General features: G+C 42.4%; 1 protein-coding gene across 3 annotated transcripts in view; it reads left to right on the top strand.

Moving 5' to 3' along the window:
• The window catches only part of CEP192 (centrosomal protein 192), a 639,877-nt gene that overhangs the window by 363,743 nt on the left and 254,302 nt on the right, over positions 1-21,832 (top strand). For all 3 annotated transcript variants that reach the window (XM_063923418.1, XM_063923417.1, XM_063923415.1), the window contains 2 exons: positions 2,370-2,576; positions 16,835-16,964. In XM_063923418.1, the coding sequence (XP_063779488.1) occupies positions 2,370-2,576; positions 16,835-16,964 (337 nt within the window). The remainder of the gene's footprint in view (positions 1-2,369; positions 2,577-16,834; positions 16,965-21,832) is intronic.

The following is a 21,832-nucleotide window of genomic DNA, read 5'->3' as shown; positions in this document are numbered from 1 at the left end:
AGTGAGCCTATTTTGGGGTGTGGACCTTGAGCTGCAGCTCCATCGGCCCCATTGTTAATACTGCTCTGGGAACACACAGCATCCAAAGGGCATAGCCTCCCATTGGATGTAATGTGTGGGAGGGCGTTTTTCGCCCAAACAGCTGTTGACTGGGTGTGATAGACCTACTGCTAACCCAATGAGAGCTTCTAGCCACGCCCAGTGTTATCCACACAGTCACAGAGTGACAGATCTGGGCTATTATATAGGAGATGGCTCCTTGCAAAAGAATAATCAAATTAAGACTTCGCAAAGTCTTCGGGTTTTATCTCCAAAAAGCGTCAGACTGTGAATTTTCAGTAAATATTTTAAAAATTTATAATTTTCCTCCACTGTTTTTAAGCTCTGCCTGGGGAACAAATTATCTTGTACTTTAATTTTGCTTACAGTTTCACATTTTCTGCTACGAGTACGACACATTCCTAGTGAGATTAAATTCCCTCAGGAAATACGGCAGTTTTAAAAAGCAGCCAGCCTCTTAATCTTACCTTACTACCTCTACCAGCAATGAGAACAGATTTTACCAGCAATTAGCACAGATTTTTCAATCTGGAGGATTGGTTTTGATATGGAGGATTCATATCACATTGTGAATTTGACTCCCTCACATCCCTGCCTTGATTCAGGCAAGGTCTGTCAGTGGAGTGTTTGTGATATAGTAGTCATTCCCTCCCTATACAGGTTAATTACTGATGTTGACATTGTGTTTGTGTCCAGTGGCGCCTGGCTCTCACTGCCCATGACAGTCTTCCTAAATTATTATGTAAATACAACAACATCACATTCTCTTGTTGCTTCAGACTATTACCAATTAATTTCACCTAATTCATAACACGTGAGAAATAAACACAGTATGTTCTAAAGAATAACAAGGTTTTTTTAGTTCTGCATGCGAAGACCTTAGCATGCTAGGACAAGCTTCAGTTAAGAATGATTGGGCATTGGATCAAAAACTGTTTTAATCTCGCATATTACAGAAGGAGAGAATATGACATTGTGAATATATTAAAATAAGGCACTACATTGAAAACTCTAAATATCACTAATTGGCTCTTTTGGCCACTCCTTATTTCACTTCTAGGAGCTGAATTTCAGGGGTGTTCGGGAATGTCCTTGATCATGACATAAATGGTTTCTCATCCCATTCAGTAACTTGTGCAGCATTGTCCATATTTGGCATATCCTCCTTCTGTCCTTCGTTTCAAATAGGGCACAGTGTTACGTACTCTTGTGTTACTACAAGGTCTTATCTGTCTAGTAATAGTCCTTAATTGGCTAATTGCCTTGTGCACAAGCATTGTGGTATTTCTGCTTCTCAGAACATGGGGTAAATCTGGGATTTCCCGTATTGCACAGGCACCATCATAATTGCATGTATTTAATGTAGAATAAGAAATGTTAGTACAGTGTTTGGTAAGCCATAACATTAAGAATTGCAAGTACATAATTTACAGTTTCTACAGTACTGTCTTCTTCCAAGATATTTATACATTAAATACACATGAGAAGATAACTTTATGAAAAGAATGGTGTGTATATATAGGAACATTTAATACTAATCCTGAGATGCTCAAATTCGAAGTCCTGCACTCCTGAAAAGTTGAGAGATTTTATTCTCTTGTGTTGTATCCTCAAAAGTACTGGGTCAAGAAGACCTGCATATGTTTACTTAGGTCTGGGGAATATAACTAACATGCAGTCGAGAAGTTCTTTGCTCAGTGAGCGTTTTGGCATTAAAGAGTCTTTCATAGATGAGGTATATAGTGAGACGATTTTATGCTGTCTGGGCCCAACAGGAATTTGAAGAAATATATATTGCTTCTACTTTGTAAAACCTATATATAAATCTAAAAATGATTGTATAACATGGTTAATGTTGGATACAAATTATTAAAATGTGTATTTAGAGTGAATGGCTACTGGTTAAATGTAAAGGACATCATAGCTACTTAATCATGATCTTATCAATGTTAGTGTAGTGATGCAAAAGGTTGTCAAATCTTTATTTAACAATTCTGTTAAAAATAAGTTAGAATATAAGTGTTATGGTACCCCTGGAGGTTGCAAAACCAGTAATTGTTGGTATTATGTGGTGCAACACTAACAATGCAATTTAGTAGAGGGTGTATAGGGCCGCTTCCCACGCCTGGCAGCATGCTCATATACTGTACACATGTAACAAGGTCTAAAACATCTTTAAAGTAATTTTGAGCTAAAGTACAACTTGGGTTATTGCATTGGTTTAATATTTACTGACGTAATCCAATTTAAGAGACTGGTACTTAAGCTTAATTAACTTATTTGTGGTGTTTTTGTTTTTTTATTGCTAGGGTGAAAAGATGGATTTAGAAAACATCTCTCTTAACATGGGTGACACATCATGGAAACTGCCAGTCAATAACGTTTTGCTGAAATCATCTCCGCTGTCTGATTTATGCCAAGAAGAGGCAAGCTACTTGCGCCTCTCCTTAGGGGAGTTTTTTGGTCAAAGATCAGAAGCCCTAGGGTGTCTTGGTGGAGGACAAGATGTGAAAAGGGTAAATACTAGAGCAGTTGGCATATACTGTAGTTTGTTGAGCTGATATGTACTGTAAAACCTTTTGTCTTGACGCCTAATTTTGTTTAGTCTGGGGTTTTTTTCACATCACCCTTTAAAACACAAGGAGTGCTTGGGTGTAAAGGCTCCTTTCTGGAGATTTTTGTGAAACCGTATGATTAATAATGTTGATTACAGATATAGTTATTTCTAAATAAATCCTGAAGCTTGAAACAAAAACATTATTCAAGCAATATAGCAGATCGACAGAACCAGGTTTCTCTTACGTCCTTGGGGATTCTGGGAATCCATTTATTACCATGGGCTATAGACTGGTCCACTAGGAGCCCTGGGCACTTTAAGAATTTGATAGTGTGCGCTGGCTCCTCCCTCTATGACTCTCCTACCAGACTCAGTTTAGAAAATGTGCCCGGAGAAGCCGGTCACGTCGCTGGAAGCTCCTGAAGAGTTTTCTGCATTTATTTTATCGGTTTGTTATCTTTAGGCAGGACTGATTGGCACCAGCCTGCCTGCTTCGTGGGACTTGGGGGGAGAATGGCCCAACCTCTTGAAGGGTTAATGGTCCCGTTCCCCGCTGACAGGACACTAGCTCCTGAGGGAACTATTCGCAAGCCCCGCCACTGCGAGCGTACATTCCTGCAGCACGCCGCCACCCCTAACAGGGCCAGAAGAAAGAAGAGTGGCGAGTACTAAGCCGCGTCCCAGTTAGCGGGTCACCGGCCATTATGGCGGCATGAGGGTACGGAGACGCACTGCTTCTACGTAGGGTGGCTGGGTCTCCAGACTATGTACACAGTGCAGACACACAGCTTCTGAGGGGGCGAATGGAGTCTCAGTACACTATATGTGTACGCAGTACCCAGACTGGCAATACAAACTTAAAAGGGGGCTGACTCCATTTTAGGCACAAAATTACCTCCGCCAGTTTAAAAAAGAGCAGGAAGACCGCGCGCCTTTGGTGGGGCGGGGCTTCACTATGAGCGGATCCAGCAGCTCACCAGCGCCATTTTCCCGCAGCAGTGAACACAGACACTGACTGACAGGGACGCGCAGCTCCTCCGGAGAATTCCAGATTACCTCGGCAGTACCAGGGGTCATAGCAGGTGGGGGAGAGATTATTAGTGTACTGAGTCCCTAATCTAGGTACTTGGTCTGCGACCTGGCTAAGCTTGTCATTATCGGTAAGGGCGCCGTGTTCTTGCTCCATACTCTATCTGTGTCTCCCTGGAAGGGCTCTTTGTGGGTTAATTGTGCATTTAACCTCTTCCTGTGTGTGTGTTTTCACTGTTAGTCTGTCAGGCAAAGAGTGTGTTTCATGCAAGGCACAGTGTTCCTCTTCTCAGGACCTAATTTACAGTCCTTTCGGACTGTCAAGTTTAAGGGCAAAACCAGAGGTTCTTCTACAGCCACCAGAGGCACTAGAGGTAAACCATGCAAACCAGCAACTGCCGGTTCTCAGGAACAGAGCTCAAGCTCTGCTTCCACAAAGCCTTCAGCATCATGATGGACCGCGATGCCTGGAAGACTGGCGGGTGGGAGTCCGACTAAAATTTTTCAGTCACATCTGGACAGGTTCGTGCTGGGATCCCTGAGTCATAGATCTAATTTCACAGGGCTACAGACTGGAGTTTCAGGATCTCCCACCTCACAGATTCTTCAAATCAGGCTTTCCAGCTTCACAAGAGGTGAGTACTGTATTAACCTTACAGGATGCCATTCAAAAACTGCTACTAACTCAGGTCATTGTTCCAGTTCCACCTCATCTGCAAAACAAGTGGTATTTTTCCAACTTGTTTGTAGTACCGAAACTGGACGGGAAACCAGAGGGAATTTCTCTCCAGTGAAATAATGGAAGATGATGTGAAACTTGCTGTTTATTTGTTTCTTAATAAGTCGCTGGGTCATGATGGACTTAATAGGAATTATAAGATACTAAAAGATGGCATCATTCCATCTCTCACCCATGTTTTTAGACAAATTCAAGAGGGTGCCATTTGATATCCTACATTTAATGATGCATATACGATTTTGCTACTAAAACCTGACAAAAACCCAGGTTTGGTTACCTCTTACAGGCCCTTTACACTCCTAAACCAGGATTATACATTTTTGACCCAAATTTTACACACTCGTCTGCAAATAATTCTCCCTTCTCTTTTAACTTCGCATCAGTCGTGTTTTACCTATGGGATTCATATAGTTCGCAATGTTTGATTAGCGGTAGCAGTTTTATATTCCTCAGCAACCCAAAGACACTCTTCTAATATACTGTTAAGTTTAGATGCTGAGAAGGCATGTGATAAAATTTTGTACCCCATTTATATACTGTATTACAAAGGAGATGGTTTGGTTCTTCCTTCATTAATATCAAATATTTTTATAATTCACCCCATACAAAATTATTAATCAACGTGCTTTTGGGTGATCCTATTCAAATGTTCCTAGGGACTCGACAGGGATTCCCATTGTCCCCTTTACTTTTTAATCTTGCTTTGGACCCCTTGTTCTACAATCTTGGTCCCTTTTCCAAGGTTTATTTTATGGTAATACAGAAGTCAAGATAGCAGCCTTTGCTGATGATCATCTTCCTTTTTATCTCCAATCCATGCACTTGTTTATCACCTCTTATTTCCAAATTGGAAGACTTTGGTGAAATGTCTGGTTTCTCTATTAATCATTCCAAATCTACGGTAATGGCATTGAGTCCCTCTCTTAGTAGACCTATGTTGGATGTGGGTAATTTAAAATAGGCGACTACGGATATCTTCTATTTAGGAATTTGTCTTCCTAAAAATATCCATGTCTTATATAATCTAAACATTAAACAAACAATAGATACAGCTCTTAAGGAATTAGATACTTGGCATCATTTGTAATTATCTTATTTAGGAAGAGCAAACCTTATAAAAACTATGTGACTGTTAGTTGACATATTAAAGACTGGATCTCCCACTCTGAACTATACTCCAACTATGCAGTTGAGAAGTTCTTTCTCATTCATATGGACCTGGTTTGTTTTTTACATTTTATCAAATTAAAATCCCATCCGATATATTAGATAATCCCCCTATTAAAGTCAGCATGGTTAGTTTGGCACACGGTCTGCAACCGGAATGCTTTTTTTTTTTTTTGCTTTTTCTTCTTCTTCCTTTATTGGGTAATATAAATTTCCAACATGGACTGGCCTCTACCTCTTTTAATATGTGGGCAGCAAAGGGTCTCATTACTATCTGCCAATTTACGAATCAAAAAGCACATTGTACCCTTACTTTTTCTCAGGCACACTCTCTCAATATTCCTTTTTACAAATTCATAATCTAGCCTTTCTCCAGTCTCAACATTATGTATCCAAGGTGATATCTTATCTTTCTCCCGTGGACTGGGTGAACCGATTGGATTTGGCATTTCAATCCTCACCTAACACTAGGGGAGCCATCTCTGTTTTATAAAATATTGCGAACCCCGTATTATGAGGGACAATATGAAACTGGTATAACTCTGTGGCAGAGACACTTTCCTAATCTCAGTGAATTGACCATTTTAAAAGCGCTTTTATATTCTAATCGTTTATCATCTATTATGTATCAAGAAATGTTTTTCAAAATCTTTTATAGGGGTTATTTGTCACCTTCCCATTGCCATCTTATAGGAATGTCCTCTACATCAACTTGTTTGAAATGTGCCCGACCTAAGGCTACTCTTTACCACTGTTTATAGGATTGCATTCATATTAAAAAATCCTTGCTTCAAGTAAAACTATTTGCAGTTTTAGAATTAGTACATTTTTTACCACTAACTCCAGAATGGGCCATTTTTGGTATATCGACAACAAACTTTAGAATATCACCAAGATGTCGTAAATTACTCCGGATACTCTTGGCTGTGATGAAAAAATGTATCCTTCATCAATGGATACACCCCTCCTTCATTACACATGTTTTGAAAAAAGTTAAATGTATTTAAGATGGATTGGATGGAGATCTCATTACATAAAGAACAACGCATTGAGAAATTCTTTGAGGTCTGGGAATCTTGTATTGACACTTTAGACATTTCAACAAAAAGACAAATTCATAACTGTTTAAAATGACCTTGTGGTATGAGACCAAAATATTTTTATCCGATCCTTCTATTCACTTTAGTTGATACTCTGTATTATATACAGGGAATTACTGGGCTGCAGGCGATCCTTCTCTTTTTTTCTCTTTTCTTCTTTCTCTTCTATTTCATTTCTTTCTTTCCTAATTTTCTCCTTTTGGAAGACTGCTTATAATTTTTCTTCTGCTTAAATATGTATACCTATTATACAAAACACTGATATTTCTGTGACTTTTACGTTGACAGTAAAAGACTGTTCTGGTCTAGAATGTCATGGATTTACTTGATAATGTGATTGCATTATATATTGCTATTGTAATTAAAATGTTAAACCTCTATTAAAAACATTTTGGAAAAAAATTGCTGCTTCAATGTAAAATGAGCACCGTGAATCTCCTTCAAAGCTAGAACATTCCATTCCTCACGCACCTTAAAGCGTTCACGGTAGAGTTTGCCATTAGATGGCGTCTGTTTGTCTAGACATATCCGCCAGATGTATCTCCAGCTCAACGTGGCAGTCCCGAGCTTCTCTAATCATTTTTATACCACCTTAAACTGTATGCCAAAATGGTAGTCACTCTGCTAAACCCCTTATTGCCACGCTTGATCAACCCAGATCGGGTGGATTTGTTATGGGGAGACCAGCTCCAGATAATAAGCGACACTCCCTCAAAATTTTTAGATCACTTCTCAGGGAGGGAACAAATTTGGATCGTTTGTGGATGTAGGCTTGCTCAAATCATTTTATTTATGTAATCCCACACAAGACTCAATGATGTTGAGATAAGGGCTCTGTGAGGGCCATATCGTCACTTCCAGCACTCCTTGTTCTTTTTTACGCTAAAGATAGTTCTTAATTACATTGGGTGTATGTTTGGGGTCGTTTATCCTGCTGCAGAATAAATTTGGAGCCAATCAGACGCCTCCCTGATGGTATTGCATGATGGATAAGTACCTGCCTCTATTTCTCAGCATTGAAGCACAAAGAAACGGGCAACGTTGAGGACTGTAGACGCCGTGGTCTGCCAAGGAAACTTAGTGCATCAAATAAAAGATACATCGTGTTTACTTCCCTTCAAAATCGGAAGATGTTCAGCAGTGCCACCAGCTCAGAACTGGCAAAAACCAGTGGAAGCCTGGTACACCTATCTACTGTTAGAAGTCTGTCCAGAAGTGGTCTTTATGGAATAATTGCGGCCAAAAAAACATACCTTTGACATGGCGATAAGGCCAAACAACTCAACTATGCACAAAAAACATAAGAATTAGGGTGCAGAAAAATGGCAGCAGGTGCTGTGGACTAATAAAGCAAAAAAAAATCACATTTTGATCCAACAGAAGGCAGTTTGTTCGCAGAAGGGCTGGAGAGCGGTACAATGAGTGTCAACAGTGAAGCATTGTGGAAGTTCCTTGCAAGTTTGGGCCTGCATTTCGGCAAATGGAGTTGGGAATTTGGACAGGATTAATGGTGTCCTCAATGCTGAGAAATACAGGCTGGTACTTATCTATCATGCAATACCATCAGGGAGGCATCGTGATTGGCTCCAAATTTATTCTGCAGCAGGACAATAACCCTAGATATATAGCCAATGGTCAATAAGAGCTATGTTTAGCTTAAAAAAGACAAGGAGTCGTGATGGACGTAACAATATGACCCCCACAGTGCCCTGATCTTAACATTGAATCTGTCTGATATTATATGAAGAGACAAGGATTTGAGCAAGTCTACATCCTCAGAAGATCTTGGGTTAGGGGTGTGAAATAGAAGATCTACATGCATTAGGTCGACCCCATATGGTCTACAGGCACTGGTTCGCCATGGACAAACTACATATGAAAGGTTGACATTACAAAGGTCGACACAAATGTAGTCGACACCCTTTTTCTTCAGCTGGGTCCACAGGTTATCCACAGGATAACAATGGGATATGATGGAGCGATAGCGGATTGGCACCAAACGATCACAAGCTTTCAGTCCTCCCAGGATGCAATGGGCCCGTCCATATATCCCCGCCCACTGCTCAGGCAAATCAGTTTTTTGTTTGGTGCGGCAGGAGCCGGACCATGGTCGGAGGGCTGCTGTTTTTGGCAGCCCTAAGCTTTCTTATTTTATTTTTTATAGTCTTACTATGTTTTTGAGTGACACTTCCTAACAGCGTCTTATACGCATATTGGAAAGAGTCGCTCCAACAACTCTCCGCCGGGACGCAACAACGCTTACCCACGGTACAGTACTGTCTTGGTGGGCGTCTGTGTCGGATATACTAACAGGTTCAGCAGACGTTACCAGGCTGTGGCCGGAGCACGGGAAGAAGGTAAGGCATCAGTTCCACTTAGAAAGGGAATACGGACACAGCCACACTAGTTTGGGAGGAGCCTACCAAACAGTAGCTAGCGCCACGGGTACTCCAGCGCTAGGCCTTAGGGATCATAAGGCACCAGGAATAGTATGAGGCTGCGATCCCTAGGGTTGATGTCTGCGGTGGGGAGTCGGATGCTCCACTTGTCGCCCCTCCCCTCGGTTCATGACCAGTTTCTGTCGGTCTCCCGTCATGAACTGTTACCTCACTTCCATCTCAGACCCTACCACGAGGGGTCTCGGACGCAGCATAGGCCGCTGCATCTGTGTTCACTAAAAAGCTACCGCGAGTAGACCCGGTCGCAGTACAGGCGTCCGTGTACACAGTGCGTCTGTGTTCACCTAAAGTTCCCGGAGCGACAGGGTACACTAGTAGCGTCTGGATCCACTCGCTAACGTATTGATCGATCTTGGAAGTGAGGTGAGTCTCCCTGTATCCCACTCTACTGAGTACGGGTTATACAGCACTAAATTTCTATCTACATTGGTTAGTATGAATAGTTAAGTTTAGTGCCCATTGCATATGAGTCTGTGTACATTACTGTGGTTTTCTTCGCATTGCGTCTGAATACGTTAAGATTTGTATAGAACAAAATCCAGTAATATGTACTCCTACATACTTTGAAATGTGTTTGTAGTTGATAATATGCTCATATGTCTAATATATAACATGTGACTGATTGCTAGTGTGATTGCTGACTTTATATATGTTTGTCAGTGGTTTCTTCTGAGCCTCAATGCTGGTGCATGGGTAGGGTCAGATTGATATCACTTTAAATGTTAAAGTGATTACAGTCACAAATTGTGTAGTACACTGTGGAAGTGCTGATTATTTATCATGTCTAAGAGCGGCAAAAGTGAAGAGCTTACACAGACAGTAACACCAACACTCATATCATCATGTTTGTCCTGCAAAATGGTATTATCCTCTCAGGATTTGGTACAGGGTGGTTTATGTGCAAATTGTTTTGCTTTTCAGCAGATTACAAGGCAGATCCCTGTTCAGCGTCAGGTATATCCATCTTGGGCAATGTTTGCACAGACCTTGTCCAGTATAGCTGAACGGGTAAGTCCTACAGCTTCAATACCAGGAGTAGGGTACATTATTAACTCATACATGCAGTTCCCTTCCTACGGTATATCCCCAACAGCTTCTCCAAAGAAACAAGATGATAAACAGAGTGTAAATAAATCATCAAATTCACAGGCTACATAGGATGATACATCAGATCATGATGATAGCTCTATCTACTCTGCTTCAGCATACGAAGAACAAGTAGAAGGTATCAGCTCAGTGGATGTAGCTGAATTAGAGCAATGAAGGCTAACCTGTCCTTAGAGGATTCAGCAGAGCCGGTGTTAGAAACTAAGGCACCTGTGTTTAAACGTCCCAAAACAGTTAGGATAGAGTTTCCAGTATCAGATCAGCTGATGGAAATCATAGGAGAAGCTTGGGCTACACCCAATAAAAAAATACAGATTTCCCAGAAAATGGGATTCCAATTATTCTTTTCCAACTGGGGACTGTTTAAAAAAGGGAAGTGCCTCCTAAAGTAGATACTTATGTCATTCGATTAGTGCGAAAATCTATATTGCCTTTGCCGTCAACGTCATTAGATGTCACAGACAGGAAAGTGGATGGGTTTTTAAAACCATATTTTATCTGTCGGGGGCAGTCATGAGGCCAGCTATAGCTTCAGCTTGGATGGCAAAAGCAGTAGTTGAATGGGCTGAGGTACCGGAAGACGGGCTTTCAGCACCTTCTAGGGAGCAAGAATCCCATATAGCTCACATGAAACAGACTGCAGTATTCTTGGAAGAAGCGGCAATAGATATGGGTACTATTGCTTCTAAAGCATCAGCCTTAACAGTAGCTGCTCGTAGGAATCTTTGCATTTTGCTGGGAATATTCTATTTGGTAAGGAATTGACAGATATTCTGGAGTCAGAAACAGAATCCAAGAAAGTCAGGTTTCATGCCACATATAACCTCAGGCCTAATGGTCCGGTTTTTCGGCCATTTCGGTCGCAAGGAAAAGCAAAAGGAAAAAGTGAACGTAAGCAGCCCCAATACAATAAGTTGGGTAAGGCAAAGAAGCATTGTGCCACCAGAGGGCCAGCTTCCAAACCAGAAGATAAGCCATCAGCCTAGCCTGATGGTGCGGTCCTCCGCCTGGGGGACCCCATGGTAGGGGGCCGAGTACTTCATTTTGCACAGTTATGGCAGCAGTCAACAACAGATGCCTGGGTGCAAGAAGAGGTATCTCTGGGTTATGTTTTCCCTTTCAAGTAGCAGCTTCCTTGAATGTTCTTCTGCACCAGCCCATCTCGGGTAGAGGCGAAGGCCAGAGCCCTGCAAGAAGCAGTTCAGAAATTGCTTCAGTCAGGAGTAATTATTCCAGTACCCCCTGCACAACGGGGGACAGGGTTTTTACTCCAACCTGTTTTTGGTTCAGAAACCAAGTGGGTTGTTTCGGCCCATTCTCAATCTCAAAATGCTAAACAAATACATTTGGGTACTGCGGTTCCACATGGAGACGTTACGCTCTATAGTTTTGGCCATGGAACCAGGGGATTATATGGTATCCCTGGATATACAGGATGCTTACCTACATGTTCCGATAGCACTGTCTCATCAGTGTTATCTCAGGTTCACCATCCTCCAGCAGCATTTTCAGTTCCAGGCTTTACCCTTTGGGTTAGCCACAGCCCCTATTTACCAAAATTATGGTGGTTATGGAAGCTTTTTTCCGCAAGCAGGGGATAAGAATTTTGGTGGCTACAGACATCCCATCTAGACAAGGGGAGACCCTTTTGGATATCAGATTGGGAGGTCCTGACAACAGATGCCAGTCTTCAGGGCTGGGGAGCAGTGTACGGAAAATTATGGTTCCAGGGACAACTCCATCTTCCAGCATTGTCCGCAGTGTTTGTTCCGGGATTCCTAAACTGGGAAGCGGACTTTCTCAGTTGACACACCATTTAAGCAAGCGAATGGGCTCTACACCCCCGGAAGTATTTCAGACTCTGGTAGGCAAGTGGGGTTTGCCAGAGATAGATCTCATGGCGTCCCGTCTGAACAACTAAATACCAGCATACGGGTCAAGAACAAAGGATCCCGGAGCGATCTTTGTGGACACTGGTGCAGTGAAAGAAATATAGATCCAAAATCTTTCCAAGTTTCCAGGGTCTTGGATATCCTTCAAGCAGGAATGAATAAGGGTTTGAAGGTGGCTTCCTTAAGAGTGCAAGTATCAGTATTAACTGTATGTTCTAAAAGAAAATTGACAATATACAGGATGTGCATACTTTTTTCCAGGTAATGCTGCGCATTCAACCACTTTTTGTTCTTCCTACAGTGCCTTGGGACTTCAGTTTAGTTCTCAAAGCTCTTCAAGTTGCTCCGTTTGAACCACTTAAAGTGGATCTTAAATGGTTTACAGCTAAAGTTCTCTTTCTACTGACTATGGCATCAGCTAGAAGAGTGTCAAATTTAGGAGCGCTGTCATGTAAATCCCTCCTTTTCTGATTTTTTTTTTTTTTTTTTTATCCAGATAAAGCAGTTTTCAGAACTAGGTCTGGGTATCTTCCTAAGGTGGTACCTAAATTCCACCTTTAATGAAGAAATTGTAGTCCCAGCTTGTCAGGTATCGGGACTTTCTGCGGGAGAAGCGTCGCTGGACGTAGTCCAGGCATTAAGGATCTATGTGGATCGTACCAGTACCATCAGAAAGACAGATTCTCTTTTCATACTCTACAGATTTCACAAGAGAGGATGGCCTGCTACTAAACAGACGCTAGCAAGATGGCTTCGAATGACTATTTCAGAAGCGTGTTCTCGAGCTGATCTCCCTGTTCCGGCTAATGTCTCTGCTCACTCTACACATAAGGTAGGTCCTTCATGGGCAGCACAACATGGTGCTTCAGCAGAACAGATATGTAAAGCAGCCACATGATCTTCCATTAACACATTCATTAGACATTATGCCTTGGATACTTTTGCCTCTCATGACGCTGAATTCGGGCGTAAGGTTCTCCTGTCCAATCAGGAGCGTCCCCACCTCTAAAAATTGCTTTGGGAAATCCCATTGTTATCCTGTGGATAACCTGTGAACTCCGGAGAAATATACGTTACGGTAAGAACTTACCGTTGATAACTGTATTTCTCCTACGTCCACAGGGATCCTACCCTGACGCACCTGATTTGAGATCTTTCTACTCGCTTACCCTCTTCTTTGTACGGAAGGGTGTGCATGTGTGTTCTCGCCTGAATAGGGCTCTACATGATGCTCCTGCCTAATTGCTTTGGAATCCAACTGATTTGCCTGAGCCAGTCGGCGGGGATATATGGACGGGCCCGTTGCATCCTGGGAGGACTGAATGCTTGTGATCGTTTGGTGCCAATCCGCTATCACTCCATCATATCCCATTGTTATCCTGTGGAACCTGTGGACATAAGAGAAATACCATTATCAACGGTTAGTTCTTACCATAACGTATATTTTTGCATTTTTGGAGTTAGTGTGGATAGTTTTGTCTGGGACAACTAGTTGTTGAAACTTGTCCCCTCACGGGCTCGTTTTGCTCGCCTTGCTTCGGGCATGGTGTCTCATTCCGTTCACCACAAGGTTACTGAAGGTTATTATTTGCGACATGGATAGTCAAGGAAGGAAAAAGTCGGTAAACATGGACATTGTGTCTGTCATCCATGTGGGGTCGATCTAGTGACTGTTTACTTAATGTATGTCGACCAGAAGCCCGGATCCCTGTGGTTTGTCTTCAAAGATGTTTGGAATAACCTTCCTGATGAGTTCCTTCAAAAACTGTGTAAGTGCACCTAGAAGAATTGGTGCTGTTTTGAAGTTCACACCAAATATTGATATGATTTAGATTTCTCTTCTGTTAATTCAATTTGCATTTTGTTAGTTGATAAAAATAAACTAACGCTTCTATTTTTAAAGCGTTCTTACTTTGCAGCATTTTTCCACACCTGCCTAAAACTTTTCACAGTACTGTAAATTTAGCTGGCAATCTCATTCCCTAAGTTTCTTAGGAATCTCACGGCTAAAAAGGAGACACTCCTTAGTTACAATTATGGCCCTTTACTACAACAATTAACCACTTATACAAAAGACTGAATGAACCATAAGGTTTCATTGATCGGTAGAATGGCTGCCATTAAAATGTCCTTTCTTCCTAAACTTTATACTTGTTTCGATCTAGCCCAAGAAATCTTCCTCCCTTACACATTTTACCCTATTATTAATTGGTGTATATGGTAAAATATGAAATCTATGCTAGCTATGAAATATCTTGTTAAGCCTAGATCTTCTGGGTTTATGCCATTTCCAAGCTTAGAACTCTACAACCTCTCCTGTTTGATTAATGAAATTAGTGATTGATCTGGACAGTCTAATGCCAAACCTTAGGTTATAAAAGTAAATGAGATGTTAGACAAATTTCCACTATGGGTGGTTTAATCTGGATTCCGCCATGCTCCAGAATCCTCCCTTTTAACCACGTGTAGGGCAACACTAGTGATTCTAAAAGTATGGGACAAATTAGCTAACCTACTTATTACTGGGTTTAGTCTTTCTTAATACTCATTTGAATGTACTGTATATATATATGGGACGCTAAAGGTATATCCATGGAATATGTACTCTGATAATACATTTGTCATTTGCTCAGTTGCAGTCCCGATATTGTATTCCTTCCACTGATTTTTACAAATTCAGATCAGATCCTTGATTCGATCTTTTCCTCCTATGGCTGAAAATTCTTGCTCTGTTCCCGCCTTATCTCTTCTCATGTTTTCACCGCCAATCGCAGAGGTGGTATATCATTCTGGGGTATTCCCTATTGACAGTTGAAATGTGGGATAATCGACTGGCACATCTCAAATGGGAGAGAGATTTGGACATATGCGTTGATCGTGATGAATGTTCCTACCTGTTTGTTTAGTCTATAAAATGTCTAGATGTATCTCTCATATTGGCATGTATATGAAGCTGTCCTATCGCATATAAGTGTATTTAACCCCTGATTGTACCAAGTCTAGCCTTCTCAGTCAAGAATATACTGGTGAGAATGTGGTCAAGTGGGCCTCTCCCTGCATGTTTTTTGGGTTAGTCCTAATATCCTACCTCTCTGCCTTGAAGTAGGTCTAATTTTGTAAGTTCTCGGCTCAAGAGTGGCATTATCACCATAAATGGCTCTCGTGCATATATTCCCGGATACAATCCCTATTTTTTTACAGATAATTCCTCTGTCATATTTATGGCAGCTGTAGCCCAGTTCTGGAGGCACGGTAAATCTTCTCTCTCTCTCTCTCTCTCTCTCTCTCTCTCTCTCTCTCTCTCTCTCTCTCTCTCTCTCTCTCTCTCTCTCTCTCTCTCTCTCTCTCATTGATAGTATACAAAATTAATTATAGCTTTCTGATGTAGATTCTCATTTGTCCCTACTTTTTCTTCAACTAATTCTCCATTGATAAAGTGGTTTTGCTGGCATGTATATTATCGAGCGAGGTACCTTGTAACTCATAATTCATTGTTTTTTTTGTTCCCTCTGAGATGTTTCTCTCAATCGCTGTTTATTTGTTTTCATTTGAGTATACAGGTTGAGTATCCCATAGCCACATATTCCGAAATACGGAATATTCCGAAATACGGACTTTTTTGAGTGAGAGTGAGATAGTGAAATCTTTGTTTTCTGATGGCTCAATGTACACAAACTTTGTTTAATACACAAAGTTATAAAGAATATTGTATTAAATTACCTTCAGGCTGTGTGTATAAGGTGTATATGAAACATCAATGAATTGTATGAATGTGTACACACTTTGTTTAATGCACAAAGTTATTGAAAATATTGGCTAAAATTAACTTCAGGCTGTGTGTATAAGGTGTGCATGTAACATAAATGCATTCTGTGCTTAGATTTAGGTCCCATCACCATGATATCTCATTATGGGATGCAATTATTCCAAAATACGGAAAAATCCGATATCCAAAATACCTCTGGTCCCAAGCATTTTGGATAAGGGATACTCAACCTGTATACTATGCAGTATTAAAAATCTTGAAGGTATGATTTATATATGAACACGCTTAGAAGTATACAGTGCGTGTCTTTTAATGATGTAATTCCGTGCTCGATCATATAGTAGATGAACACGCAAGTTGTGGCCTCTGTTTCTCAGGATAGTGTTATGTGCCACATAACGAATTCTCGCTCCCAATAGTAAGCACCCCAATAGCCAACTTCATTTCTTATGCATTTACATTTTTACTATTGAGATTAAAGTATAAATTCAATTGCTGGTGAATTCCTTCACCCGGTTGAATCTGCATGGCAGCCGCCACACTTTACGGCAGTGGGTTCTCAAGACAAAAGTGTTCGCTGCCCCATAGGGTTTTAAGTTTAGTATATACTTATGTCTACAGTGCTCTTTAATTCTCCTCTATCTTGTTTCTGTACCCCCTTATATATTTTTTTAAAGTAAATTTTAATAGAAATTGTGATTTTAATGTCCATGTCTTTAGCCATAGCTTATGGTTAGAACAATCTTTTAATGATGTGACATAACCACTCTCAAAATACACTTCCATATTATAGTTTACGTACTTGTCACATGCACGTTTTACATGTGAATATGCTTGAGTAGTTTGTTTGATTCGGTTTTAGAACAAAATTAAACCTCTCTCCATCCAAAATGTAATTATTAAAAGGCAAATTTTGTGTTAATTCTTTTCCTTTTTCTTTTTTTTTTTGTATATGCAGCCCTCTTTTGGCTATCACATAATTTCACCAGAGAAACAAGAACCTATTGTATTACTGAAAGAATCTGATAATTCTGAAAACTCGGGACGTAATGACACCATAATGTTTTGTGACAACACCTTAACGCCAGGTATGGAATGTTTTCTCTGCAGTTTGTTTTTTTCTTTGTTGTGCTAGGGCTACAGATGTATGTTTGTTTTGTACTTTGTACCTTTTTACGTTGGCAAGCATGGGCTGAAACACTGTTCAGTATACAAAATTAATTATTGCTTTCTGATGTAGATTCTCAATTGTCCCTACTTTTTTTTTCTTCTTTTAACAAATTCTCCGGTGATTAAGTGGTTTTGCTGGCATGTATATTATCGAGCGAGGTGCCTTGTAACTCATAATTCATTATGTTTTTTTGTTTTTCTCTGAGATGTTTCTCTCAATCGCTGTTTTTGTTTTCAGTTGAGTATATACTAAATATTAAAAATCCTGAAGGTATGATTTATATATGAACACGCTTAGAAGTATACAGTGCGTGTGTGTTAATGATGTAATTCCATGCTAGATCATATAGTAGATGGACACGCTAGTTCTGGCTTCTGTTTCTTAGGACAGTATTATCTGCCAATGAATGAATTCTCACTCCCAATAGTAAGCACCCCTATAGCTAACTTCATTTCTCTTATGTCCTAGAGGATACTGGGAATCAATTTAGTAACATGGGGTATAGACTGGTCCACTAGAAGTCATGGGCACTTTAAGAATTTGATAGTGTGGGCTGGCTCCTCCCTCCATGCCCCTCCTACCAGACTCAGTTTAGAAAATGTGCCCGGAGGAGCCGGTCACGCTTATGGAAGATCCTGAAAAGGTTTCTTCTTTTTTTTTAATCTGTTTGTTATTTTCAGGCAGGACTGGATGGCACCAGCCTGCCTGCTTCGTGGGACTTAGGTGGGTGAACGGCCTGACCTCTTGAATGGTTAATGGTCCCGTTCCCCGCTGACAGGACACTAGCTCCGGAGGGAACTATTCGCAAGCCCCACCACGGCGAGCTTACATTCCCGCAGCACGCCGCCACCCCTAACAGAGCCAGAAGAGTGGTGAGTACTAAGCCGGTGTCCCGGTTAGCGGGTCATGGCAGCATGAGGGTATGGAGACGCACGGCTTCTAACCGGTGCGGACTGCGTCTCCAGACTCAGTACACAACTGTGGTAAGTACACTGTACACAGTACCCACACTGGCAAACAAAGCCTTAAAATGGATGTGACTCCATTTTGAGCACTAAATTACCTCAGCCAGTATAAAAAAAATGCTGGAAGACCGCACACCATTTTGTGGGCCGGGCTTCCCTATGAGCGGATCAAGCAGCTCACCAGCACCATTTTCCCTCTGCAGTGGACACAGACGCTGACTTACAGGGACGCGCAGCTCCTCCGATGTGACTCCAGATTACCTCAGCAGTTCCAGGGGGTCATAGCAGGGGGGCAGCGATTATTAGTGTACTAAGTCCCCAATCTGGATACTTAGGTCTGCGACCCGGCTAAGCTTGGCATTAGCGATAAGGGCGCTGTGTGCTGGCTCCAAAATATGTCTCTCCCTGGAAGGGCTCTTTGTGGGTTAATTGTGCTTTTAACCCTTTCCTGTGTGTGTGTGTGTGCTGTCACATTTACAATATGTCAGTCAGAGTGTGTTTCATGTACGGCAGAGTGTTCTGTGGGCTCCTCTTACCCAGATGTATGTACTCAGTGCAGTGCACCTTCCTAGAATAGTGGGCCTGAACCAGTGTGGCTGGATTCCATTAAAGGAATGATTTCTAATAAATTGTCCCGCAATGAGAAAGAGACGCAATACTTAAGACAGTCTGTGGATGAGTTTATGAACAAAGACTCAGTCCCCAAACAAGCGTTTCAGTCCCCTGCCATTTGTCCACAAAAACTAACTCTGGCCCATATCCTGCAGTCTGACGCTGAGGGGTCAGACATGGAGGAGGGTGAGGTGGATTTGGAGGGGGGTGATGCTACTCTGTCACAGGGAATAGAGGCTCTTATAGAGCTTATCAGAGATGTTCTGCAAATTCCTGATAAGGTGTCAGGAGTGTGAGGAATCTTATTTTAATGTAAAAAAGAAGTCCTCAGTCACTTTTCCTGTGTCAAAGGAATTCAATACCCTGTTTGAAGAAACGTGAGTTAATCCTGATAGGAAATTTCAAATCCCTAATAGGTTACTTTCATCTATTCCTTTTCCTCCTGAGGATAGAAAAAATTGGGAAAGTCGACCGATAGTGGATGCATCAGTGTCCAGTCTGTCACGAAAGATTGCATTGCCTGTCCCAGGTGCAGCCTCCCTGAAAGACACGGCTGATCGTGAAATTGAGACTACACTCAAATCCTTGTACACAGCTTCTGGGGTGGTCCACTATAGCATGTGCGTGGATTACGAAAGCCATTGCTAAATGGTCAGGTAACCTAATTGAGGAATTAGGTTCCTTATCTAAGGGGGGAGAGTGTTTTACTCCTGCAACATATACAGGACTCTGCAAACTTTATGGTGGAAACCATAAAAGAGAGGTATGCTTAATGCACACACCACTGCTATGGCAGTGTCAGCACACAGAAGCTTATGGCTACGCCAGTTGACTGCTTATGCGGACTCCAGGAAAGGCGTGGAAGGCCTACCATTCACAGGAGAGGCCTTATTTGGAGATGAACTAGACAAATGGATCTCAAAAGCCACTACGGGTAAGTCTACATATCTTCCTTCCGCAGCTACCCCAACCAGTAAGGCTTACTCAGCTTCGAAGTTAGTCCTTTCGGACGGCCAAGTTTAAGGGCAAAACCAGAGGTGCTCCTACAGCCACCAGAGGCGCTAGAGGTGAACCACACAAACCAGCAACCGCTGGTTCTCAGGAACAGAGCTCAAGCACTGCTTCCTCAAAACCTTCAGCATGACTGTGGACCGCGAGGCCTGGAGGACTGGCAGGTGGGAGCCCAACTAAAATTCTTCAGTCACATCTGGACTACATCATGCCAGGATCCCTGGGTCGTAGATCTTATGTTCCAGGGTTACAGATTGGAGTTCCAGGATCTCCCACCTCACAGATTCTTCAAATCAGGCTTACCAGTTTCACAAGAGGCAAGCATAACTTTACAGGACGCCTTTCAAAAACTGGTACAGACTCTGGTCATTGTTCCAGTTCCATCTCCATCTCATCTGAAAAACAAGTGATATTATTCCAACTGGTTTGTAGTACCGAAACCGGCTGGTTCAGTACGACAGATTCTGAACCTCAAGTCGTTGAACCCGTTCTTAATAGTGTTCAAATTCAAGATGGAGTCTCTGAGAGCGGTGATCTCGGGTCTGGAGGAGGGGGAATTCCTAGTGACTCTGGATATCAAGGATGCGTACCTTCACATTCCAATCTGGCCGCCTCATCAGGCTGATCTACGTTTGCACTGCAGGACTATCACTACCAGTTCCAGGCCCTGCCGTTTGGTCTCTCCACGGCACTGAGGGTGTTCACCAAAGTGATGGCAGAGGTGATGTTTCTCCTCAGAAAACAGGGAGTGAACATAATTCCGTACTAGGACGATCTTCTGATAAAGGCATCGTCAAGGGAGAGGTTGGTGGACAGCATTGGTCTCAACCAAACTTCTCCAGGAACATGGTTGGATTCTGAACCTTCCGAAATCTCGCTTAGAGCCGATATCTCACTTAGAGGCTTCTTTTCCTGGGAATGATACTGGACACTGAGTCGCAGAAGCTGTTCCTTCCGTTGGAAAAGGCATTAGTAATCCAGTCAATGGTTCAAGATGTCCTGAAGCCAACCCGGATATCCGTGCATCTATGCATTCGCCTTCTGGGGAAAATAGTGGCCCCTTATGAGGCACTTCAGTACGGAGGGTTTCACACCCTTTCAGCTCGATCTGTTGGACAAATGGTCCGGATTGCATCTTCACATGCACCAGAGAAACCATCTGTCGCCAAAAGCCAGGATCTCCCTTTTGTTGTGGATACAGATTCTTACCTCGTCGAGGGTCGGAGGTTCGGAATTCAGAATTGGATTCTGCTAACCACAGACGCAAGTCTCAGAGGTTGGGGAGCAATCACCCATAGGGTGCAGTTTCAAGGAAGATGGTCAAGTCAGGAAGTTGTCCTTCCAATCAACATTCTGGAACTCAGGGCCATATACAACACCCTTCTGCAGGCCTCTTTTCTCTTCTTTAGGTTCGAGCCAATCAGGTCTAGTCGGACAATGTGACGGCAGCAGCGTACATAAACCGCCAGGTCGGAACGAAGAGCAGAGCAGCAATGTCAGAGGTAACAAGAATTCTCCTCTGGGCAGAAAGACACGTGGTGGCACTGTTGGCAATCTTCATACCAGGATTAGACACCTGGGAAGCGTACTTCCTCAGCAGACACGACCTCCACCCGGGAGAGTGGGGCATTCACCCGCAGGTGTTCGAATCCTTAACACGTCGGTGGGGAATTCTACAAATAGACATGATGGCCTCTCATCTCAACAAGAAGCTAAAGCGATATTGTTCCAGGTCAAGGGACCCGCAAGCAGTGGCGGTGGACGCTCTGGTGACTCCATGGGTCTACCAGATGGTTTACGTGTTCCCACCTCTTCCACTGATCCCAAGAATTCTCAAATGAATAAAAAGGGAAAAGGTTCAAGCAATGCTTATTGCTCCGGATTGGCCAAGAAGGGCCTAGTACATGGATCTACTGGAGATGCTCCTAGAGTACCCGTGGCCTGAAAGGGGTCTACCCAGATATTTCCTAGGACTCAGGTTTAGGTTTAGGGGGGCAAGCAATTAGCTCCGATCATTTTGGAGCTAATTAATTCGCCCCACTGAGTATTCAATTTGGGCTGTTTTGAAGGGTGTAGTATGGTATGCCAGCGGTCGGGATCCTGGCGACCAGCATACCGGCACTGGCATACCGACAGCTGGGCGAGCGCAAAAGAGTCCCTTGCGGGCTCACCACGCTGCGGCCACGTTACTATTCTC

This window comes from Pseudophryne corroboree, chromosome 5 (genome assembly GCF_028390025.1).
Source record: "Pseudophryne corroboree isolate aPseCor3 chromosome 5, aPseCor3.hap2, whole genome shotgun sequence".
In the NCBI taxonomy this organism is placed as follows: Eukaryota; Metazoa; Chordata; class Amphibia; order Anura; family Myobatrachidae; genus Pseudophryne; species Pseudophryne corroboree.
The sequence above is the reverse complement of the archived record's forward strand: the minus strand, read 5'-3'. Positions and strand labels throughout refer to the sequence as shown.